The sequence below is a fragment of the Tubulanus polymorphus genome, chromosome 8 (assembly GCF_964204645.1).
Source record: "Tubulanus polymorphus chromosome 8, tnTubPoly1.2, whole genome shotgun sequence".
Classification (NCBI taxonomy): Eukaryota; Metazoa; Nemertea; class Palaeonemertea; order Tubulaniformes; family Tubulanidae; genus Tubulanus; species Tubulanus polymorphus.
In genome coordinates, this window is record NC_134032.1 from 10,354,105 (window position 1) to 10,379,521 (window position 25,417).

At 42.5% G+C, this 25,417-nt stretch overlaps 1 protein-coding gene and 1 non-coding gene across 2 annotated transcripts in view; one reads left to right on the plus strand and one right to left on the minus strand.

Moving 5' to 3' along the window:
* LOC141909670 (uncharacterized) overlaps nt 1-24,781 on the minus strand; it is a 34,537-nt gene extending 9,756 nt beyond the window's left edge. The window contains exons 1-3 of the mRNA XM_074800233.1: nt 24,763-24,781; nt 1,435-1,627; nt 397-605 (exon numbers count right to left, since the gene is read on the minus strand). Coding sequence (XP_074656334.1) covers nt 397-605; nt 1,435-1,520 — 295 coding nt within the window. The 5' untranslated portion in view covers nt 1,521-1,627; nt 24,763-24,781. The remainder of the gene's footprint in view (nt 1-396; nt 606-1,434; nt 1,628-24,762) is intronic.
* Nucleotides 19,293-19,365, plus strand: Trnar-ucg (transfer RNA arginine (anticodon UCG)). Its single transcript has one exon. It is a non-coding gene; the product is annotated as a tRNA-Arg (tRNA).
* Nucleotides 24,782-25,417: the final 636 nt, after the last annotated feature.

Below are 25,417 nucleotides of genomic sequence, written 5' to 3' on the forward strand. Positions count from 1 at the left end.
ATCAAAGATTCCGGGTCATAATACCTCCGCCCCAAAATATATCCACCCAAATATCCCACTACCACAATCCCTCCACCCAGAATGCCCTCACATGTGCCGAAAATACATCAGGCCCTAGATCCTAGTGGGTTTATGGCGGGAGGATGAATAAGGAATGTATTTGCGATATGATTTTTGGGAAGGATATTTTTTTCGAAACTTAGATTTGCGTGCCAGACTCATTATTGAAATAAACCCAATTTCCAAAGTGAATTGCTTAAAAGTAGTCAACAGTAAGGATTTGTGTAGGTATCTAGTTGTAATCATGGGCAATTGAATGCATCATTGGAGGAGTCAATACGAGTTACACACGGTAACGACGTCATTAGGGGATGTGCGGAGGGATATTCAACGTACCTGGTTTGATGAATTTAACTTCCATTTGAAAGTCGACGAGCGAGTGCGCCGAATCGACGTGGAATACGACTTTGCATATATTTTGCGACGAGACGCGTTTGACCATGATTTTACGCACGTCGTTGTACCTGCCGCACAGAGTGGTCGGCAGATAGCGGTTCGGGTAGAGCTTGTCTCCGTCGTAAATCAACAACCGTCCCCCGATACAACTAGCGAGAGAAAAAGAACACGTGACCGTTAGATCGGTATGTAGCGTGAAGTGTGAATGATCGGTTTTCCTTGGACCCAGACTGAGTATCAAAGTGACCTTAGTAACCAATCTGAGCGCTGGGCCATTTCCATAGTCTGGGCTTAGACTTAAGACCGTTCTGAGACCAACTAAGTTCTATAGCCAATCGGAGAACAGTCTTAAGATTTAAGACCTCTTATGTCTTAAGTATTGACAATATGGGACCGACCCCGGGTGACAACCATAATAGTAACAATGAGTCATAACTGATACAATTCAAAATGTTCCCATGGATTCTTTTGCTTCCACACCTATGAAACCAAGCCCCGGTGTTTTTAGTTCATTTTCAATAAAGAAAAATATCATAGGTGAAGTCCTGAACACGCGTGAAGCGTGGACGATCGGTTGTTCAATGTATATTGGGCGATCTATGGAGTTGAGGGTAAGAAGGCCTTATGCATCAAAGCACAAACACCGTCTTTGAACCAACAAGTCTTTGATCACGGTTATACATCACAGCTGTGCAACCTTACTTTTGGTGAGGCCTTACCCGGTTAGTTTTTTTACTAGGGTAAAATTCTACCCCGAGTTGGTATCAAATAGCGAGTAAGAGTATATAAAATACAGTAGGCTCTGTGTCATACTGCGGTTAAGTTGAGACTGGTAGAAATCTACCCCGAGTTGGTTCCAAATATTGAGAGATAATTTGAGAAATACTGTAGATTCTTTCTATACTCGGTTAAGTTGAAAGCGGGCTGAAATACTGACGTATAGGTATTTACTAATTTTTGTTTGGAATTATAAAATACCTTCCAAGGTTTTCGTCCCATCTGCCGGCGAACAGTCTTGTGACCTTGACAACGACGATTTGGTCGGATTCACCTTCAAACAGCATCCAACAGTTGATCGGTTTATTCGTGTCCAGTCCGTTCACTTCGCCCAACTGGGCGTATACGATTTGCGCATCTGGGTCGGATCCACTGAATGTGCGGTTACAATACTCTATAAAGAGATAGATTGAAATTAAAATGTAGCGAAATGATTTTCTGAAATGATAAAATTCTCATCCGCTGATGGGTCCAGCTGCACCGTCGCGGAATCTAATGTTTAATGGTTCTGACTCTAATGAGGACTGGTTTTAATTGTTAATAGTTGCGACTATAATATGCCCAGTCTTGATGAATACCATTGAGACAAAACGCACAATCTGAGTTTAAACAACTGCTATTGTTTTCTCTTTAACGTTTCGGGTGGAGCCCATCAACCCATCTTAAAGAGTTTTCTTGAAAATGAAATTTCAAATTTTCAAATGGACTCTAATGATGGGTGGAAGGATACGTAAGGAAAAAACAATAGAAGTTGCTGAAATTTATGGTTGGTTTTCTCTCAAAGAACGAACATTAAATGGTTGACAGGTCATTGTTGGATTCGCTATATAAACCAAAGTGGTCTTAATTTAATAGACCGATCTTAAGGTGTTATACTATGGATATGGACTTAAAATGAGGGTAGATTGGTTTTAAGATGCTGGTTGCACATGTACACACGAACCAAATATCAACTTATTATGGATTCGATTAAGTCGTTAAAGAAAGTCGTTAAACCTAAGCCTTGACTTGCCCCAGTTAGTTAAACCCATTCAAAGTAAGCCAAAAATGACACAACGTCGGAAAATAAAACTGCTAATATTGTCTAGAATGTTCGCCCTTTATTGTCTTCCAGTCTTTAACGTATATACCATACATGAAACATCTAATATTTTTTGGTATATTTTCTGTTTAGCACAACAAACACGATCAAAACAATTGTCGCCGTTACATACGTAAATATATATACAGTGACCACCGGGGACCAAGTAAAGCTTTTAACAGCACTAAGAAAGCGTTTTTAGCTCGAGATCACGTCTGCTATTAGCCATAAACAGAAGAGGGATAATGTGTCTACGTACGTATACATATATACAGTTCGTCTGTTGAAAATGTCGCGTTGAGGGATTTTTTTTATCGAACATTAACTCCCCTCGTGCAGGTTGCGGATCATGAACTGTAATTACTTTTCGAATTTAACTCGCAAGTTCTCCTGAGTGTACGTCGCGCCGCAGCGTCGGCGCACTGGTTCCGGTTGTCTTGGGATTCTGGAAGGGGGGCAGAATGTCGATGCGCCCGAAGCGAAAATGGTATATATACAGGACCAAACTAATCTCCCTAACTGCGACCGGCTGAGATGCCTACCACAACTAGTCCAAGGGTAATGTCTAAAATACCACTGTGGAGCTGGTCCAAGTCCTAGAAATACAACTGTGGAACTGGTCGAAAGAGCAAGTCCCAAATCCATGCGGAACTGGTCCAAGTATCAAAGCAACAACTGAGTAACCGGTCCCAGGGAAATTCTTGAATCTACAACTGTGTATATCTGGCTGGGGAGCATTCATTTATATCTATTCGAGATTTAACGAACACGCAATACATTAATGATCCCTCAGGAGGGAAGAAAAGATTCTGAAAGCAATGCTCGAGAAAGAGCCTAAAAATATGAAACTGGATTCGGAAAAGCTTGTGCGCAGATTACCAACAGAAAGATGACACCGGTAACAGAGAAAAAAGAAACACCGTCCAAGATTTAACGATTCGGGTTTTTGTGCGGATCAACCAGGGGATTGTCGACGGATTTAAACTGACTTTTCTTCAAACTAAACCACGTGTTCGGATATCTGGACCGTCTGCTGGAGAATTTGACTCAGAATTTGCATCTGTTTCTAGGCGCCGTGTCATTGTTGACTCACCCGAGGGTGTATTGTTGCTAACGAGTTTAGCAGACGATGATTTTATCCAAACGTGAAAATCAGAATCGTCTGAAAAAATATTCGGTGCAACCGTTCTTTTCTCTCGGTTTGACTGTAGTAGTTGATCGATGTCTCATTGTTTTCAGGCCCTGAGTCAAACTTAGCGAAAACGCTGCAACTGACTCCGGCTATTCAAACCTCAAAAAGCACTAACAGCCTCACGAGGTTTGTGACCTCGTCGATAGTGCGTAGAAAATCTTCGATCGAGTCCATTGAAATAGTTATTCTAAGCAGCCTCGTTGAGGCCAAAAAACCTGATTTAGGGGGTGGTCTCGGCCCCTCTGCCTTCCTTTTGCCCTTTTCGTCAGAACAGAGGTCGCTAAAACCTGTAAATTTGACGCTCACTCTCCCTCGGAAATTGAAACTTTCGGACTTATTCCTTCAAAAATATCTAAAAGAGGGCTTTGACTTGGCCTCTTCATTCAAAGAATGCCTATGACATTCTTTTCTTCTGGACCTTCCAATTTTCCAGATTCGCCCCTAAGTCCGGTAGACCCAGTCCTCCAGTTCAGAATAATGATTTTGATAAGAGTTACGTATATTCAATGGAAAGGTGGTTATAGCGACACATTTAACTAATAAACTGTTGAACTAACTCATGGTTAGAGTTTACCCTCAGTACCAGTTCAGTTTAGAAAATATGTCTTTTATTTTCTCATATAGGATGTAAAGCGTGGAGATCATTTTATAGTTCTACGCGATATAAAAAATAAGATTATCATTTTCATTATCATCATTACTATTACCATTATCAGTTTTGAATTGTCAATGATCCATATAGGGGCCAGTTTGATGGCTTAGATTTGACACTATATGCTACCAATCGACTGGTTAACTTTTAACTTTCCAGTAACTGGCCCTTGTGAGGCCCCCGATTTAGATTCTGGCCCGACATGTCTCATCGGATTATACACCTCGCATAAGGTTACGGAGCACATTATAACCGGCACCAAATTAGTCTCCTATTTCGCTCGTGGGTCTGTTTGGGGGATTATCTTTCCGCGGATAATCCACACCTTATGTTCGGATTAGCGCGTGCGCGAACGCGGTAAATAATGCGGCGATGTATTATCATCCTTGTTGCAACGCGTTGATGTCTGACTAGCGCGGCGCGTTGTTCGCCGATTAGACGCTGATTAGCGCAAAACCGACCGCGGTCGGAATCCCGGAGATGCGAGTTAGCAGCCACTTAGAGAGCTATCGGCTGCGTGTATCGTCTGCTAAAAACAGTGTTTACCCGTATCTTATCGTCGTCAAAGCTTATAAATATAAGATAAACTTCGACTTTATACAGTTGGGGAGGCTTTCTTGTTAGACGCGACCCCTGAATCGCGCAATAAATTCGACGAAGCACAGTGCGTTGTCACCGCGTTCACACAATTTGCATACGTAATACACGACACATTGTTGAATAATTGAAAATGAAAATTGCAATTTCGAGGCTCGAGAGAATGAAATTAAACTCACGACCGCAACTGTGGAACTGTCGAATTACACTCACGACCGCAAACTGTGGAACTGTCAAATTAAACTCACACAATGTGGAACTGTCAAATTAAACTCGTGGAACTGTCAAAGAACCGTCAAATAAAACTCGCACGACAGTAGAACAGTCAAATCGAACTCGTGGAACTGTCAAAGAACTGTCAAATGAAACTCACCCAACTGTGGAACTGTGAAATTAAACTCATGGAACTCTCAAAGAACTGTCAAATAAAACTCACACAACTGTGGAACTGTCAAATAAAACAAACACAATTGTGGAACTGTCAAATTAAATTCACACAACTGTGGAACTGTCGAACTAAACTCAGACAACTGTGGAACTGTCAAACCAAACTCATACAACTGTGGAAGTGGCTCCAGAATCATATCCAACCGATGCGTAACTGGATTGTATAGTCAGATTAAAACCACATTATGTAAAATCTATACCATTTTATGATTTTAGAAATAGACTTCCGTCGGTTTTCTAGAAAAAGCGCGTCGTACTAAGCGGCTCTTTTCAAAACTGCATTCCGGTACGAGAGGGTAGCGCGTATAAGCGATCCTATTCACAGATCGTATGCGTATTCGTTACCTGGTGAAACCGCGGTCCACAGGGAAATCATCAGCATCCGAGCTGCAGTCCGTTACATTCGATACATAACTCTCACTCTCTCCCTCACCTCTCTCACTCTTCCTCGCTCCAATCTAACCCTCCCCGATTGAGCACAGACCCCCTTCAATCTCTCCCTCGAATACTTTATTCTGTCTCTAATCGGCCCAGGGTTAGATCGAGGGGCAGACTTTGTCAGGAACGCGATTAAATGAAAGGAAGCGCACAGTTAAAAAGTACGTATCCCCGCTAACGAAACGGGGGTCTGGAAAATTCAGTCTAAAATTCCAGTCAATTTGAATACAATTTCCAGGCGTCTTGTGTGGCATTAAATTGAAACTTAGTCTGAAGTCTTGGGCAACTTTCCCAGAAAAAAATGCCGTGACGCGGAAAAGGTGCGACGGCATCGAAAAGATTTTGAAAATGTAGGTATTTTAGAGCATATTGCTGCTTTAAGAAGTACTGTGGATCAATTTCGGATAGAATTTTTCTCATGTGGTTTTCAAAAGGGAACTTGGTCAGTGGAGGAGGAGTTCGCATTCCCCCCTCTCGAACTCAACTCTGGACCCGCGCCTGCGTGCTCCAATCTAGACCCACCACTGACGTGATTATACTCGTGTTTCCCCATTCATTATATCATCGATGAGAGGGTAATTACAACACTAGATGGCGCTGCTCGTACACTAATTAGTCTGAGTATTGTATGCAGTGACATCAACTGAACGGATTTAAAGGCGAGGGAAGCAACATTCAGCGCGTATATGGCTGTAGGAGACACACAGGGCCAGCAAAAGTTTAACGCGACGTACTTATGTGACGGCACGTATCGACTGCGAGCGCGCTCTTACAGGTCCATTTACATACTAAACACCACCAGCAACTAGGAGACAAGCAACCACTACTTGAACGACTGTGGATATTGAGGAACCGGCAGGGGCGGACCCTCCATCAGATGAAAATTCTAAAGGACTTGTCACATCCCAAAACGGTACTTGGATGCCGAAAAGACACTAAAATGCACTGATTACCTTCGTTGACAAAATGAAAAAGGGCACTAAAGATTTGATGGACTTGTGAAAGTCTCAGAAGTCCCTCTCCCTCCAAGAGTATCAACCCTCGCAAGGGTCACAAGTCAACTATCCTCACAGCTGTGGCGGGTGCTAGTGACTAACGGGTTCTTGGGCGAACTCACTTCGCATGTAGTCGATGTTCGCGAACTAAATGATACCGAATGTCATTTAGTCAGAACTAGTCCGAAAAATAGTGAACCACGTATCAACTGAGCAAGGTCGCTGTAGGTCCAAACCTAGATCCGAGATGGCCGACAAGATCGAACTAACACAGTACGTTCGATTATCAGTACCGAGCACTGTCGATTAACCAACGAAAGTCGATGACCGTCCAGATGGCCACATTTGGTAAAATATCAGAATCTATAGTGTTGCCGAGTCCACGTGGTTTCACAGGGGCCTGTAAACTGGCTGCCGCATCAAATACGACCACATGCAAAAAGCGAAGCCGTTTTTCACCCCTTGCTATCTTAATACAGGAAGTCGTTGCGAACGCCTGATACTGACCCTTTACAACCAATTTCTTATATCGTAACTCTATAGCGGATAAATAAACAATCTCAACACACGGTATTTGTGTGAAATTTCGAAAATTTATTTGCAGTTAACATTTTAGCGCCATTCTCGCGAGTTTCGACAACTCGGGTGTAAAATCGAAGCCAGTTTACGAGCCCCTGTGTGGTGTTTTAACGTTGCTGGTATTTTATCGATGGTTCATATCTCTTTAAGCGTGTAACTAGTGATGGCTTCGACTCTCGTCTGCGATCAGCCAAGCGGTCAACAATAATGTCCAATGGACAGGCTATAAATCAATAAGAAATACAGCGAGAGACCGCGCTACTCTTCTTCAGTCAATGAATGAATTACTGTGAAATGCATTGCTTAGAACAACAGCGGGTGTTTAGTTCGCTTTTTCCATGGCTCGGGACTCGACACCAGCGTACAAATTCCAAATATATGGTATAGGGAGGTTTTCCTACTATACGGCCAGGGCTTCGCCATTAAGTTCGAATCCCTAGGCGAAGAACGAGGCTGAGTCTCTTACGATGCCAACAGAGTTCGAATCTCTGCGATTGGGGAACGCGATGAGTCCCGCGATGCCGCCGACTGGGTTCGAATCTCTGGCAGAGCCTCCCGGTGTCATCAGGTTCAAATCCACACGAGGGAGGAACGTGGTAGAGTTCTGCACGATGCCGATAGAATCCACGCGAGAGGAGCGCGTGGCAGAGTTCCACACGATGCCGATAGATTCCACGCCAGAGGAGAGCGTGACAGAGTTCCACACGATGCCATCGAGTTCGAATCCCAGCCGAGAAGGAATGCAATACACCAGTTGCTCGCTGCAACACTGCAGTATACCAGTATCCATTGACAGTTGTATTTTTAAGTATTCCGACCCACGACCGGCATCGGGTCCCGATGGGCTAATCGTTTCGTCAGGAATGGTCTGGTTTTTATCATCGCTCGGAGACCGGCGCGGATTAGCGGGCTCGCTCGGTGCATCGTGCGAAAACATAAAGACGAGCCGTCCATAAAATCATATTAGTATTTCCACGAAGAGACCTGTGCGGAATAGCGACGAGTGTATTGCGGTGTTAACAAGCTGTCCGCTACAATTTGACCTCAGCGCAGTTACAGTAGACCAGCGACAGTAACCGGAGAACCACTTCCATTGGATTCCCGGCCAAGACATTTTTGACACAAAAAATGACGCTTTTTGCGAGCTACTCGAGTTTCCCACGGCCTGTTACTAGGCCTAGCTCTCGAGACAATCGGCCGTATGGAGCCACCCTCTTAGACAATTCAAGTTTCAAGTCTAGTTTATTGCTCCAAAAAAGATATACAATTACAAGCAATCCTTTTAGACAATCTACAATTTCGAACCCCCCTCGCGACAAACGGCAGCATGGAGCCACCCTCCTAGACAATATGCTGCTTTAAATCACCCCTCAAGACAACCTGCAGCGTGGAACCACCCTCTTAGATAATCGGCACCACGGAACCACCCTCTTAGACAATATGCTGCTTATCGCCTCTCGAGACAATTTAAGCAGCAGCGCACTACACTGTCTCAGGTACAATCTGCAGCCTGTGACAATGTGCGCCCTGAAATCACCTATTCAGAACAATAGCAAATCGATCCATAAAGATGGCTGCGCGGGGAACGCACTTATCTACATGTGTATCATGATGCCATTTCGAGAATGTACATGGGAGGTGGCCTACTTTTTTGGAAAAGACGTTGAGGCCATAAGGGATTTATAGGCGCACCATCTATCTTGACAGTTCTGTATATTGACAAGACAGCACTCATATCGTGTTAAGCCGTTTGAAATTGGCCTGGACCATTTAGAGATTTTCATAGCCTCGATATTAACCAGATATCACGTCCATAAAACATGCCGTCGCAGGCAATAATTTACTGTGAACCCAGTCACATCGCAGTATCAGCAGTATCAGCAGCAGGAGCAGCAGCAGCGGCAGCGGTGCCAATCTAACTACGGCGTAGTTACACCAAATACAAATTTACACAGACTAAATCAACACTGAACCGTTTAGCGTTTGTAAAGAGGCCGCGTCTGAAATGACAATGACGTTTTATTGTTACTGATCGATTCTCAGCAATAATTCATACACGATTTGAAATGTACACAACACACGTGCGTTTAGACAGCAGACGGCAAACGCTAAAAGCAGACACGGCTGTCGCTGTAATTTGTTCTTTTTTTTTGTTCATGAAAAAATTTCCTCATATCAGAATAATCGGGAAGCATAACTGCGCACGTTTTTCGTCGCTTTTGTAGCAATCGATGAACGAAACTTCGTCAGTGTTCAGCTACGTGAATCTAAAAAACTTCAATTTCTATTATATTTTCTATCGGTTTGCAGTGGTACGAACCGCGGATGCCTCAACGGAAGCCGAGCCTAGATGGCGGTTGTTGCCTGCTACCTATCTAGTCCGTATTGTCTCAGCCTTCCATTTCTTTTTCTTTGCCCAGGCTTTCTCCCTCTTCCTCCTTTCTTACCTTCCCGGTCCGTTCCCTTTAAATCTCTTCTTGGTTTTCCCTGTCCCATGCTTCTTTACTCTCTTGCTGTTTTACTATACTCCTTCGCCTGTTGAGCCAAAACAGCATTGGAAAAATAGATTTGTACTGTCGCACACACTGGAATATGTGTCACTGAGCGCGTAAACCGAATACACTAAGATGAAGTGGCTCAGGTTTCGAAGTGGAGATCATTTTGCAGGGTAGAAAGAAGAGGTACTTTTACTATATGCGGGGTAACTATTGATATTAGCGGAGATAACATCATATAAACATCATTAAAAAGTGAATGAACAACTTATAAAAATGTAAGGGGTTAAATAGCGTAAGAAATAAATTACGAGGACGTAAGGATAGGAGAGAACAGAAAGGATTGTTGAAAGACGACGAAGGAATAAATTAGACATAATGAAGAATGCAGAATGGAATACAAGCACTAGGTTTTGGTTCAGGGGAGGAGAAGAGTATGGAAGAAAAGTCAAGAAGGAGACGGCTAGAAGAAAGATTATGAGGGTGGGGAGGAACGCTTGAAAGAACAAGGGTAGCAAGGTCGAACATGATATCAAATAAATCGAGATCGAGAAAAACCAGGGTGTTGGTGTTTTTGGAACGTCGGGAAGAAGCGGGCCAAATTGGCACGAACGCAGTCATCATACAGCGATAGAAGGCACAGAAATCAGGAAGAGGCAGAACTCTGGGTGCAAATCTCTCACCGTTTACGACCCGCATCTCTCACCCAGTCGCTGTGGAGAACAGTGTTACCATCAAACCGGCGTAGATAGATATTAATTAGTCTCGGTAACGCGGATAGAGCCAGAAACACCGAAAAATACATCTTACAGAACCGTACGCCGAGCGAGCTCTGTGTAGTACGATACAGGCGACGCTTCTGATGTTCGTGTTTGAAGTTTCCTCTATTGAACAGATTATGATAGGCATCCTGGCTTTGAACCTTTGGCTCTCTAGATCATTGGTTCTTTGAAGTCATCGAAATCATAGAACACCGGCAGTATATATGCCATTACATATAACCATTGTAGTCCAGGGGCGGATCTAGGATTTCTTCAAAGGTATAAGGGAGTGCTGAAAAAAAGGGCAACGATACTTCATTGCCGGCGCTGTGCGAGCACCGATGGTGTGGGCCCCCGTATGGGGGGGGGGGTACAAGGGCCCTCCCCATTACATTTCGAAAAACGAGACTTTTCAGGGCATCTGAGGACTTCTTTTAACTCACAGACACATTAACATCAAAGGTAGAAAATCGCGGAGGACATCAACTAAATTTTTCAAGCTACGTTATGGCAACTGCGAGACAGTAAATGTATAATGCATTCGCCTTTTAGGGGTGCGCGCACCCCTTGCACCACCCTCTGGATCCGCCCCTACCTGGTTGTTCTAAAATGTGGCGCTCCTGGAACAATATCGGTGCCCTTCATCGTGATTTATATTCAAAATTACGAACAATAATTTTTCTCGTTAAATTTCAAATCGACTGAGAATCGCTGTAGCGTGCAAGCTCGACACACGCACACACGCACACACACACACACATCGGCTACTATATGAAGTATGATTGATTGTTTTTTTTTTGAGGCGACGGGAAAAATTGAAATTAATAACAGCACGGGATAATTCATAACCGACACGTGGCGACCGACAACCCAGCGCTTCAGCAAAAAATCGGTGTTTTATATCGACAACTCGATTCCATGTTGAACTTCTTAGATATCGATGACGCCACGTTTCGGCCAGACCACGAAAACTAATTTTTATTGATGCCTTAAAAAATAACACACATTGCTTGATAATGTCGACAATGAACAATACAATATAATATTGAGGATCAATTAAGTTATATTGGATTTGAATATATCAATAATTGAATTGAATTGACCGGTAACCAGTCTAGCCTCGATATATTGATGACGTAGTGCACATCCTATAAAAAAAATAATTATCATAATTTTTCAAAAATAAGAAAAGAGTTATGAAATACATTCATTAAAAAATGCCAAAATTCACAATTGTAATTGTTATTTTGAACCGCCAATATTGATGACGTTATGCACATCAACTCACAAAGAACCCCTTACATATCGCATAAATAGGTATCAATCTATAGAAACATAGTTGTAAACAGTTTTTACGGCCTCGAAAAAGTTGAGATTCCTATGTATGAGATTCCTACGCCGGTCGGACGGAAATCTACTAGCTGTGGCAATCGCGGAAACGCTAGGTGCGCTTGTCACGCGTTAAAAATCCATTGATGAAAATCAGGCTACTGCAGGAATCGAGGAAATGTAGCGCTAGCACTTGTCCTGGAGGTCCTACGACGGCTGACCAATGGCGCCATCTGGTAAACAACTGTTTCGCGGTGATTAATTAAGGTTTTATCTGACACAGAGCAAGGGCAACACACGAACTTTAAACAAGCGTAGCTCATTAACCGGTACTATACAATACTACGGTAATTACCGGCATTGATACCTCGATATCTAAACCAGTAGTAGGTACTCTTTCCGAGCAATATGATCCTTAACGAACCCTCGATATAGCTACACGATACAACAGTGTTCTATATACATGCCTGATTTTGCCTCGCAGACTATCGGACATTATCTACAGAGTACTTGAGTATATTTGGGCCATAATTGTTCCATGATTATCTAATTAAAAATCTAATTCGAAATGAAATATCTCGAGGGACGATTTCATCATTGCGCTGTCTGGAGGTGTTTTTACAGACTAGTGTCATCCGGTGGACCGCAATGATCCTCTTTGGATCCAGCAATCTTCCGGCGCCCTTTTGAAAATACAATGACAATATTTCTAGAGCACTTTTTCACCCGCAACTAATAAGACGGCAGTACGCAGCGTAAAATCTATAGCTTATATTCTCCTAAATGTCCCTCCGGTGCGTAGAGGTTGTTTGAAAATGCGCTGAAATTTCAGAATCAGAGTGTTGGTCGCGTGGATAACGCGATCTTTTCAGTATAATATGCCCGAATCACTTCTTTGTGCTCCTTTCAAAGTCTGCCCATGAATCCGCCCCTGCATCAGTCTACAAGCGGGCAACAGTCATAAGGCGTGCATCGGTCTGGCAAGCGGAGTCCAGTCTATAGGCGTGCACCAGTCTATTGGTGCAACGACATATTGAGACCAGCTCAGCTGAATGTGAAATACCCGTAAGTCAAAAAGCATCAGACTTCACCTAAAATCCATTAGATTCATCTAAACCTTCCTCCGTAATGTTCAATCATAATCTAACAAACAAACGATGGATGATGCTGACAGAGAATGAAGCAATGGACCATTATCCTTCCCGTTTCACAATCAGCACGCTCCATCTCAATCAGCTCGCCCAGCATCAGCAGCCGTTAGTAAGATACCGCGTAATGTTTGGAAGTAATTTAGAAATTAAATTTGTTTTCGGTTCATGGAAATTTATACTCCGCGATTTTCCACTCGTTCGATGTGCGTAGCGTGCGGTTGGCATCAGCGAGAGTTGTTACTGAGAGGAGTGATTTATGCGGGGTGGCTTCTAGGGGAAAGAGCCAAATTAAACCAACACAACTGTGAAACTGGATCCAGAGTCAAATTAAAAGCTCACAACTGTGAAAATTGAACCAGAGTCAAATTCAACCGACCTGTGGAACTGTGTCCAGAGTAAAATTAAACCCGCGCAACTGTGAAGCTGGATGCAAAGTCCAGTTTAACCCACGCTGGATTCAGATTCAAATTAAGCCAACAAAATTAACTGTGGAACAGTGTCGAACAGTGAAGTGTGGAGCTGGATCCAGAGTCAAATTAAACCCATATAACTTTAAAACCGGATACAAAGTCCAGTTAAACTCACGGAACTGGATCCAGAATCAAATTAAACCCACAAAATTTTGAAAAATTTTGAAACCCACATAACTGTGGAAAATGAGCCAGAGTTAGATTAAACCACACAATCGTGATACTGGATCCAAAGTCTAGTTCAACCCATGGAACTGGATTCAGAAATTAAACCCACACGTAAGCGTGAAATTCACAAGAGCATGCATTCTCCGCAGCAAAACTTGCGTAATTCGGATCAGTTGGAAATGATGAAATCCATCCGCATTATGAGAAATCTGGATTCAACTTCTATCTATAGACCGCAAACTGATATCCGGATTAGATCAAAAAGCGGATTGAATTGATTCGGACGGAGCGAGTTTTGACTGTACCTGTTATCGTGAGAAATCCCCGTGGATTCCGTGTGTAGAATAGCATCTAGCGCACGTATACGTAGTCTTGTTTTTCGCTATCAATTTTTTATGAGCCAGACAAATCAGGAATTTTTTAGCTCCATGTCGGGAGAAACTATATCGGTTCTTGCAGTCGAGAACGGGTCCGTAAGACTGTAAATACCTCTTTCCTGAAAGACATGTCTAAAGGGGTAATTTGACGATGCCGGGTATTTTGGAGGCAGTTATCCTTTCTATGAGTAGTAAGTAATTTGAGTATTGGTACGGCGTAACTTCTGATGATTTTCCCAAGGAAGTTTGCGGGTTGATCGTTCTCTGACATCTCTTGGGGAGGGTTATTCTGAGCTCTGTTGTTATGTTTGCTGTCCGAGTTAAGTAAACGTTTATATTGGATGCAGGTAATTATGACATCGTATCCGGTATTGCCAACGCAAATTCATTATTGAAAGGTTATCGTAAATACCGTAATACGCAAATATACGCACTTTATACCGGCCTTCCTCTGGGAATCAAATCGTAGGGCAGATTCGCGGTCAATGAAACCTTAATGGTTTCAAGAACATCCAAAAGTGGTCTGAGATAAAAAATAAGATAAGTACGGCCTCAAATTGTTCGATTCACGGGGATTGTGTTCGATTGTTTCCTTGTGATTGTTTTTCCAAAATGTAGATTTTGTATTATGCTGTAACATTGGCTATGGGACCAAGATAAGGTTTGTTAATCGAACCAAAATTAGCGTAAACTGGTCGTTAGTTGTTAGGCTTTCGAAACAAGATGGACGTTAAGCCTTGAAGGTGTGCAACGGAGTCAAATCCGCCACAGCGTGCTAAGCTGGGTTAGTTTCTAGCATTTTTTAAAGCTTTAAAGGGCCGTTTAGCAATCAACTGGCCGATCAGCAAGCTTCCATCACGAGCCCGATGTTCTACAGATGTTACGGTTTTGACATTCTTATTCCTTGTGAAACGACGGGCCACAGAACAACAGTAAGCGGCTTACAGCGAACACAAATTCTTCCTGCCAATACCACCGGTAATGCCTGTCCAATTACAACCGGAAGTTGGATCCGTATTAACCAACCGGAAACGACGGTGGAAATTGGTTTTTCGCCGAGCGACGAGTTGATCGAATGAGAAAATGGCCGCCAATCTTATGTATCATGTGCATGCGTAGTTTGTAGGCTGTGGAACTTAGAGCCCTTAGACACTATTAGAGGATTCCATCTCGCAAATGCGCAGCGCTCATCCCATCCCAGACAGATAATGATCATGATCGGTAGAGTGGCTTAACAATTGAATTATTGAATAGATTTTGGTCGCAGTGAAAAGGAATACAGTTGCAACAAAATAAACGCTATTGTTTTTCTTCACGTTTTTATTTCGAAGATATGCATTTCACAGAATTTTTCTCAAGGTCGTTTTTGTATAGATTTACTTACAAATGCTTTTTCGTATAAATGTTTCGGATTTTTTGAACGTTGTTTTTTTAACACTGTATCAATAACAAACCCCTTGTATGCAGGCACGGTTCGTGGATTGAAGAGCAGGCATACATCGAGGAGGTAAAAACGTGGTCAGCATATTTCAGGGTTAGAGCACGTGCTTACCACGATGGAATGGGGAGATAGAGTGGGGCGTGCGGCCTGGAGGTGTGAAGAAACGGTAGAGGGGATAGTATGATCCAGAGGGGAGGGGGGGGGGGGGTTGAGAGGGGCAGTGAGTGGTACTTTGAGATAGATACTCATTTGCTATGCGATGCATAGATCTCGTTAACCTAAGACAGATTCAGGTGGTTTGAAGTGAGCAATTCAGATATGATTTATCTTGGTAACTGTTCATCGCGAGTGTCAGTATAAACGGGTTTACATGGCTATTGGGGATAAGGGGTCCCCCGCGGAGTTTATACATCGAAATGTCCTTCAACTATGAATAGATTTACCCGAGGGGGTTGCGAGGTAGGGAAGGTGAATATAAGGAAGAAGGGAAAATAGAGGAGACACAAAGGAATAATGGCAACAGAAAGGAGAGGACAGGTAAAAAAGATGAAGATGAAGATGAAGAGAGACTTAAAAAGGAAACTAACTTGAAAATCAATTGACGCCTTGAAAAATTGCACACATAATATATTGCTTATTATTTGCCGACGATAAATGATATGATATAAATGAATGTAGGGCCTTATACCAGTAATCAATAAAGTTACTTTGAATCTAAATAAATCGATTATTGAATTGACTTGACCGGTAACCAGTCTAGCCCAATATATTGATGACGTAGTGCACATCTTCTCAAAAATAATTATATTAAAATTCATCAAATACGAAATACAAGCTATGAAATATTACAATATACCAAAATTAACAATTGTTTTAGTCATTTGAAACGAAAATATTGATGACGTAGTGCACTTGAAATGACAGAGAACCCCTTGCATAAGGGTAGTATAGTTATCAATGTATCATTGTATAGTTATCAATGTATGTAAACGCTATTGTAAGGGCAGAGTAGGAGAAGAAGAGTAGGGGGTAGGGGAAAGGAGCCTATATTTATCTCGATCGTTGTTTCACTTCAACGCAGCGTGGGAATACATACAACACTAGGCAGCATTTATAACAATAACCCGTTGGATTATCAGAGTAGCGAACGTTCGCTTATCACAGCGAGGGTAAGAGAACAGTTTGTTTCAGCTCAGTGACTTTACATCGCAGTGGTTTTTAACTCTCTTTCGTGAAGCATTACGTTACGTTTCCAAAGGCTAAGAATATCCCCCTCGGTCGCGACAAAAAGTCTATATCTTAAAATTATATTTAGGCCTAAAAGCTCAACCGGAATTTGTACGCCAGTAAAGCACAGGTACAACTATGAGCTGCCTTCATAAAAACCCACTGCCAATATAGACGTAGCTATACGAAAATACATAACTCTTCGGGAACTAAATTGGGAGCCAGTTCAAACTGATAATGGCTGTAGAGCTATGGCTTGCGGGACCATCTTCAAAATAAACAGCCACGACCAACCTACAACAGCCTCGGGCGGCGTATACTCGTCACCAAGCCTTGACAATCACACCAAGCAAGGGCCTGCAACAAGTACATATCCTCGAGTTTAACCCTCGCGGTTCTCCTCGAGTAAAACACCAGGCAGCCTCAACAACCACGCCGACCTCACAAGCCTCAGCGTCTACGGCACTTAAGACGAAAATTATCATGAAATATATACCGAATTTTCTCGGAACACATCTTAATCTATCATACGAACGTATATTTCTACTTCATCACGAGTAAAAAACAAGTTCCGCGCGTATATTTCGCAGTCTAGTGTTCCCCGTTGCAGCCCGTCCTCCTCAACTCCTACTTGATATTCCGCGAGGCGAGTTCGTTGTTACAATTTTATACGTATATACGATGAACTACACTCGGGCGCGTATAAAAGCGCATTAGACCTCTCGTCAAAAACATGTCGCCGGAACAAACAGGGGGAATGATGATGACATTAAGTTGACGTAAATACTGTATATGTAACTGGCAGGATAGAGTCCTTAATTGAGGCATAAGAGTCAAACAGTGTAAACAAGTCACGCCTAATACTGCCGGCGCCTACTCAAGTTCAAGCATTTTTTTACGGAAAACGAAATTTGTAGAAATATGTATTCAGAGATTTTAAAAACCAAAATTTGTAATTCTTTGTTTCTAACGAACATAATTGCACGAGTGAGGAAATAATTCACAGCAAAAAGAAGATTTCTGCGTCCTGTGGAACCAGCAAAGCCTTATAGCAGATATGCACATGCAACTGGTGAAAACAAAATGGCTGCTTTCGACAAGCCCTCACTCTTACACAAAAGATGGCCGCAACGTTTATCAATAATTTCTCATGAAATGACTGGCTGCATAAAATTATCTTAAGATTTGTACCCTAACAGGAAGGATGCCGTTGTACGTGATCATTCCTTTCAAAGATAGTCGGGTCGCGTTAGTACGCAACCTTGATCGGATGAAGTAAGCGCAGACTAATCAACCAGAAACCACGTTAGTTCGTGGCGTGTCTTATAATTAGTAATTAACACGCAATTAATCGCACGAGCGGACGACGGTTAATAGTTGTTAATTACCAAGTCTTGATTAAATCCGATTCACGATCGAACTTATAGCGAGCACTGAGAGCGACGACAGACAGGTGCACGATATTCGGAGATGTCGGCTGCTATACGATCCCTCTATAACATCACCGAATTCATTAAAAGAAGCTCCTTCAAGGAGAGCGGATCCAAGGGTTCACTTTGGGCGAGTAATAATGAAGTAGGATCCACGATCCTAGGACAACAGCGGGTGTCCTGGGAGGATTAAAAAAAAATGAACCCACTGGATGTATTTGAGAGGCATCTTGAAATCATGATCCTTATTGATACACCAGAAATAATTAGAATTAAAACATCAGAGATCAATTTGGGAGTTATTATAGAATCGGATTTCTTGGCAACAACATATTATACATTTGCGTATCAACATGGCTACATATCAACATGGCTGCCTCCACAAACCCCTTATTCCGTCATTAAACTGTCTCATACACGGTTAGAGGAAAGATGGCCGCCTCCACAAACCCCTTATCACATCACTAAACTGTCCCATACACGGTTAGAGGAAAGATGGCTGCCTCCACAAACCTCTGCCCGATACATGGTTAGAGGAAAGATGGCTGCCTCCAAAAACCTCTGTCCCATACACGGTAAGAGGAAAGATGGCTCCACAAACCCCTTATTTCATCATTGAACTGTTATATACACGTTAAGAAAAAGATGGCCGATCCATAAAATCCCCATGACTAAGGACATCATCAAATAAGCCCTACTTCTCAATACATGGCAGGTTCTTTATCACATTTATGACATGATTAAATTGCCTAGCGCTAGTGAAATTCGTACTCGACGTTCGGCGGGTGATGGAGGGTTAAATTCGCGGAACGTTTAACGCCCGTTGATACGACTTAACGTTGCCGTATAAATGACGTTAATAGTCGTAAACGTTGACATAAAAACCAATAAGGCGTTTCACGAAAGTTGCGTTTCTACGCGGCCGTATAGTTAAAACGAAACGACGTTGAACGCTCGTTATCAAAATCATGATGCAAATTTGAAAGAGAGACTTACGGAAAGAGATATATTTCAAACATTGGGAAAGCTATTCAGCGCCGATTTTTAGGCTGCACTGTCGTTCTTTCTCTCGTAACTAACTCGGGGCAGTTGAATTAGGGGATTCAGGAACTGCGACTTTTCCGAGAAAGCCAACTAAGACTTCAGTGACGGTAAAAATTGTCTCTGCGTCTCAATGACTTTTAATTCGACACGCGACGTGTGGGGAGACTTAATTAACAGGCCGAACGGTCCGCGTGGCCTAATAGATAAGGCGTCTGACTTCGAATCAGAAGATTGCAGGTTCGAGTCCTGTCGCGGACGGCATGTAACGTGAAATTTTTGGACAAAGAACTTCGCTTCCGCATTTTTGAGACTGCTGATGCCTGATCAATTAAGTAAGAAAGCCTCGCGGAAGTAAGAGGCAGCCATCTTTATCATATTTATTGAGAGAGGCATCCTTTTTTCTTTGGAAGGTGAAGAGAGAGGACGAGTTAAGTTGAAAGGACGAGGGGTTATATAGGGACTATATAAACCCCTCGACGATCCGGACATTATGATGTCGTCCGGTCCAAATGGTTGCATTCAATGAGACTTCTGAGAAAGACGGATCCTCGGTGTCGTTGGGTTCGACTATGCCATTTTACCAGATACGTGCGTTGGGCTTAATGGTCCGCCGTGGTTTAACCTTGGAGTATTCCGAGTATTCCAAATTCATATTGTTTCAGCTCGTGAGCTGTATAGTGTGACGTGTCTGATGCGCGCGGTTGTTGTGATAGAAAATTTATCGTCGCTGGTGGTAGAAATTCCCTCGCGTGCCGCAGCCGGCTCGATCGATCTCCTTTATATACGTGACGCGGGCTTCGTTCGTGTTTATTAATTATTCATAAACTTTCCTTACAATGAATCGCGTGTATATTTCACAAACAACAACGACGATGACGTATCCTGTATCCGAGGTATACGGGGAGCGTGATATTCATTAGATTCCTTAAGGACTGGTGATGTGAGCTGTATGCGACCGGTCCAATATCTACCTGGGGCCGGTTGCATAGTCATGACTTAGACTTAAGACCAGTCTAAGACCAACTTAGTTCTATAGCCAATCTAACAATTTAAGACCAGTCTTAAGATTTAAGACAACTTTTGGACTGTGCAACTGGCCCCTGGGTCCCAGTTTGCACAGTCGTGACCTAAGTACAAAGTGGTCTTAGAATCTTTTGATCTCAGACGGTGATCTTAAATCTAAGCCATGAACGTGCAACTGGTCCCTGGTGTTATCTCGACTGGCCTTAATTTGTTTCATTGAGTATAGAACTAAGTTGGTCTCAGAGTAGTGGCCTTAAATCTAATCCACGGGCCAGTTGCACAGTCGTGACTTGAATGCAAAAAGTGGTCTTAAGACTGGTCTTAAGTTATTAGATTGGCTATCGAACTAAGTTGGTTTTAGACTGGTCTTAAGTCTGAGCCATGACTATGCAACCGGCCCAAGTTATCTTATGACTGGTCTTAAGTGGGTAGATTGAATCGCGCGGCCACGATATTTCATGGTGGTAATTTGATGAATTCATAGGGAGATCTATGGAGGCAGTCGACCTTTCTAGAAATGACTATAGGGGCAATTTGATGATGTCACATCAGTTGGAATCTACTCAGGCGGCCATCTTTTCTGGGAGTGTTTATAAGGGCTGTATTTGATGACGTCAGCTAGATATTTATTGAATTGAAATGTATTCATTAATTTAGGTAAAATATTCATCTCTGAGATACATAAGAAGTATATATACATTTCACCCCCGAACTGTGGAGCATATATATGTATTCATCATTCGCGAGAGTCTCTGTACGAAAGTGACAAGTACTCTATAATCCTGTACCAACCATCTCAATTAATCTGGCTCACAAATCCCCGTTAATCCCCCGTTAATCCATCGTGTCAGTATTAATCCTAACGGTTGCCGATTTTTTCGCGACGCGCAATCACATTAACGGCTTAAATTCACCCGGGCGTTAATCGGTCGCGTGAACTACTTTTCCCGACAACGGGGCGACTACAGCTGATCGATATTAACGAGTTTTCTGAGTGGCTGAGTGTACCTAAGAGAAGCCAAGATAAAGGCGCCAGTCTGATATCTTAGGTATTGCTTCATTAAATTGGGAGACTTTAAGGTGGTAATATGTAAAGGCGAAGAGAAAGTAAGGACACCTTAACTTTTACCGCCTGCTAGAAGGTTTAGAAGCCACGTCATAAGTCAGCCTTAGTCAGGTAACACCCGTGAGAGAGGAGACTGCTTTCCACGGACTTGGAAACGATTCTGTGTTCGGTCTACCGATCTGGTCTACTTTACAGTAACCAACTTTGTATTCACGTATCGGAAGCGATACAGGTCGTTAGAGGATCATTCTACACGTCGATCCGTTCTGTTATACGACTATATCCGTTTTGTTTCCGGCGAGCGTTCGCCATCAGACCTGTCACCACCGAGGAATCGAATCGACGAGAATGAAAAAATTAATTCAAACTAATGATAGCGTCGCAGCCAGCGACAAACCCGCTGCTATACCGGAGTCTCCGATAACAAGCTGGCGTATATAAATCTTTATCAGACAATAATTACACGCGCTTTTTACATACAGCAAGTTCGCTAGCGAAATATAGAAGAACTGCGAGGAAAAACTGCAAGCTTTTAATCCTGCTAGAATATGCAAAAAGAAAATTGTCGCAATCATACTCAGGGACAGCCAGTCAGGCGAAGTCCATCCCCGCGAACGGAATCCAACGATCGACGAAGATCGAAATTCCCAATTTTATCTCTTTTGCCAAACTCCGGGAATCACTATGAGGGATAGAAGAACCACAGCCACATGTGACTTAACTGCAATGGTGCTTTGGTCACACCGACACATAATCTTGACACATAACTTTCTCTCAGCTATTGTTTTTACTTACAACGTTTGAGTCATCCCGTTTCGTCGCTGATTTAGCCTGCAGTTCAATACAAATACATGTTTCGCGTGTTTTGCGACATCTTGTCGAGAACCCTCTGCTCTTTAGAGAAAAGAACCTTATACCATCCTTCCTCGGGCGTGTTAAAACGACAATGAACGTGACAAGGCGTCGACCGGAGTGAAGTGGATATCGCCGAGTCTCGTTGCCATCAGGTTCGAATCCCTGCCAGCCGCGGGTTGAAACCACACCCAATATCTCAGATACATAAAGGCCTTCGATCATTTGCAAGCTCTCGGACTACATACGAACTTGCGATGGAAATCTCGCGGTGTCGTGAAGTAAATCTTGTTCCCTTATAGATTTAGATTTGTCGGTTTTTAACTGTTTTGCCGCTGTATGAATCCTACTGAGTACGTATTACATCTGATATCGTAATGTGTCCCTTAATCATATCATGATCTTGTTGTAACTTAATTATTCCTGAAAATGACTATTAGGATTCGAAACGTCGAATACTATATTAGTTAAAGTAATTTTTTCTGACTCGTGTATCTTCTGTGTTGTGGAATTTCATCTCATTTGTAAACTCAAATTTGGCGTGAATGCTTCAAATAATCTCGTAGTATCTCGCGAAATTTCGTGCTCCTCGGCGCAGAGCGGTCTCATCGTCGATTCCAAAGCAAACACGTACAGTGTGGATAATTTGCTCCGTGGGGGATACACCGTACGTATAGGCTATATTGCATACATAAACGCACTCGTGGCGGGGTGTCCCGCATCTCAGAGAGCGGTTGACAAGGACGCGCAGAGAACTAGTACACACCACACACGGAGTGAAGGAAATAGATATCTGTAGTCTACGACACCGAGTACTGTAACTACATCAACAGAGACATACAACTCTCTATTCTCCGTCTCTTCTCTCAGCTCGACTACGTATCAAATTATTCACGACTATACACACAAATGTGTATAACAAATTACGCGAGTCGAATCGAGCCTTAAGATCGGATGTGGCCTTCTTAACCGGCTAATTCAATTCAATTCAATTCAATTCAATTCAATATATCTTTATTGTCCTTTGAGTAATATAAAATACAAGTCAGGTTTTTTTACAATAAAGATGAGAAAAGGGTAACATAAAAAATTTATAGGAAATCATACTAAAAACGCAGTTGAAAAATATGAATAAACATTAGATAAAAAAGGGCTATGACGTCACGTTGATTTAAACGCGTAGAATTCTATTGAACTGGTTCTCAACGAAACCCACAGCAGGGTTGTCAAACAAATCCCACGACTGATCGGGTAAAAAGTAATGTACAGGGTATATAGGCGGTTGGCCGGGTCTACTTATAAGCTCAACAGAAATGAGACACAATTGTGAATTTATGCATCTATTTCGTAATTAGATATATTTCACAACTCTTATTTTATATTTAATAGATTTTGGTACATTTTGAGATGATGTGCATTACGTCATCAATATACGTCATTAATATATCGGGACTAGACTGGTTGCCGGCCAATTCAATTCAAATATCGCTATATTCAAATTTGAAATAACCTTATTGATCTGTGATATTATATCATTGATATTATATCATTCATTGCCGACAATATCAAGCAATGTGATATTTTTCAAGGCGCCAATAAACTTTCAAGTTAGTTTTCTCGATTCTTCATAATCGGATAGGTTATTACCATCAATTTCAAGAATATCGTCGTAAAAATATCGGTATCCGGCGCGTTTCACAAATAGACTCCGCCGAGACCGCGCATGATGAGAAGAGATTACTTCGAGGAGACGGAGCTCTATAGCTGAGAGGGGACTGCGGCAACAGATGGTGCGATTCGCATGACCTTGAGAAATGAAGGGTCATTGAAAACGCGCGTTGTTCCAAGAGTTAGGAAATACTTGAGAACAATCCACCGCATTCCGGGCGACTCTTCACCAGCAAATTCATCACACTCATATTCATCGATGTTATCATTTTGAGAGATGTAAAATGCACGCAGCGCAGCGCGTCAGAAACATGACAAATTTCGATTTTAAGATGCCATAAAATGTATGCCTGTTTTAGTCACTCACCCTTACTACTACGCAGAGGTGAATCCAGGCTGGAAGAAAGTGGGGGTTCATTCCAAAGGAAAATGGCAATTTTCAGTCGTGGCGCGAAATGCTTCCAGAGGGGTCTAAGGGTCGTCCCCTGAAATGTTTTGAAAACTTAGGTAATTTTTTTGCAATTCTATGGCATAATAAATGAAGATCAGTGCAGGGGATAATAGGCCTATTTTCGAAAGGGCACTCGGTCAGAAAAGGGGTTCGAACTGCCACTGACTTGGAGATCCGATGTGTCCGTTCTAACGCCACAGCTGTGAGGCGGTTTTTCGAGAACCCAATCGTCTGTTCTAGACGACGTCATCCTGTCGCAGCTGTGAAGGGATTCATCGAGAACCATGGGCTAGTGGCCCTCCTAAAACCGCCGAGAGAGGAGTTCACTGCAAAACCCATTTGTTCGTTTTAGTCGCTCTCTCCGGCCACACATCAGAAAGAGAGTTCACCAAGAACCCATGTGTCGGTTCTAGTTACTCTGGCCACAGCTGTGAGGGGAGTTCATCAAGAACCAACGCGTCTGTAACTCCAGCCACCACTTAGTAAATTAGCAAATAAAAAACGGTGATCGCCAAGCCTTCCATTCCATCAGCAAATGCAAATTTTATTCACAGTGATTTTCATTTATTCAATAATAGTCTGGCCTTTCACTCACCGTACCAGAGCCTCGCCGTTCATCGCTCCTATATCGACGTGTGTTGCAGTTGCAGTCAGTATGTCAAAATATTATAAGCTCAATTAACTTGAGTGCTCGCTGTATTTAGCAATTACCTATTATGTGTACAGTCGGAGAGATTGGGAGAGGTTACGGGATATCAAATATTAGATCTGTATTACGTGTTCATACCACCTACAAAATCCACGACATTTCAGTTCAACGCGAACTGTTTTTTACAGTTTTCGATGAGATAGGAATTGACCGTACAGGATTGGAACGTTTTGAAATGACTGATTTTAGCTTCGCAGTCATACCGACAATGGAACTGGTCGCCGTCGAAAGAAATTTCAAACTCATACCCGAGATCAGGTGGTACTGGAGGGGAGGTGCCCTTTGAACCGTCCCTCAAATGAAAGGCTCAAGTAAAAACCGCCAAAATATATCGTTTTTTGGAAATACTGGAGGCATCGGATTTACTTATGTCATTACTGAGAACGGACCTCAATCCCCAAGAGACGTCTTTAAAGTTTTTTTCTGGATCCTATGGGACACAGCCTGTATTGGCTTTCCGGGTATCCAGCTATGTATGTAACTATATGAATGCTCTGTCCTGTTTGTAACAATACTGTATACAGTATATTATTTATATTGC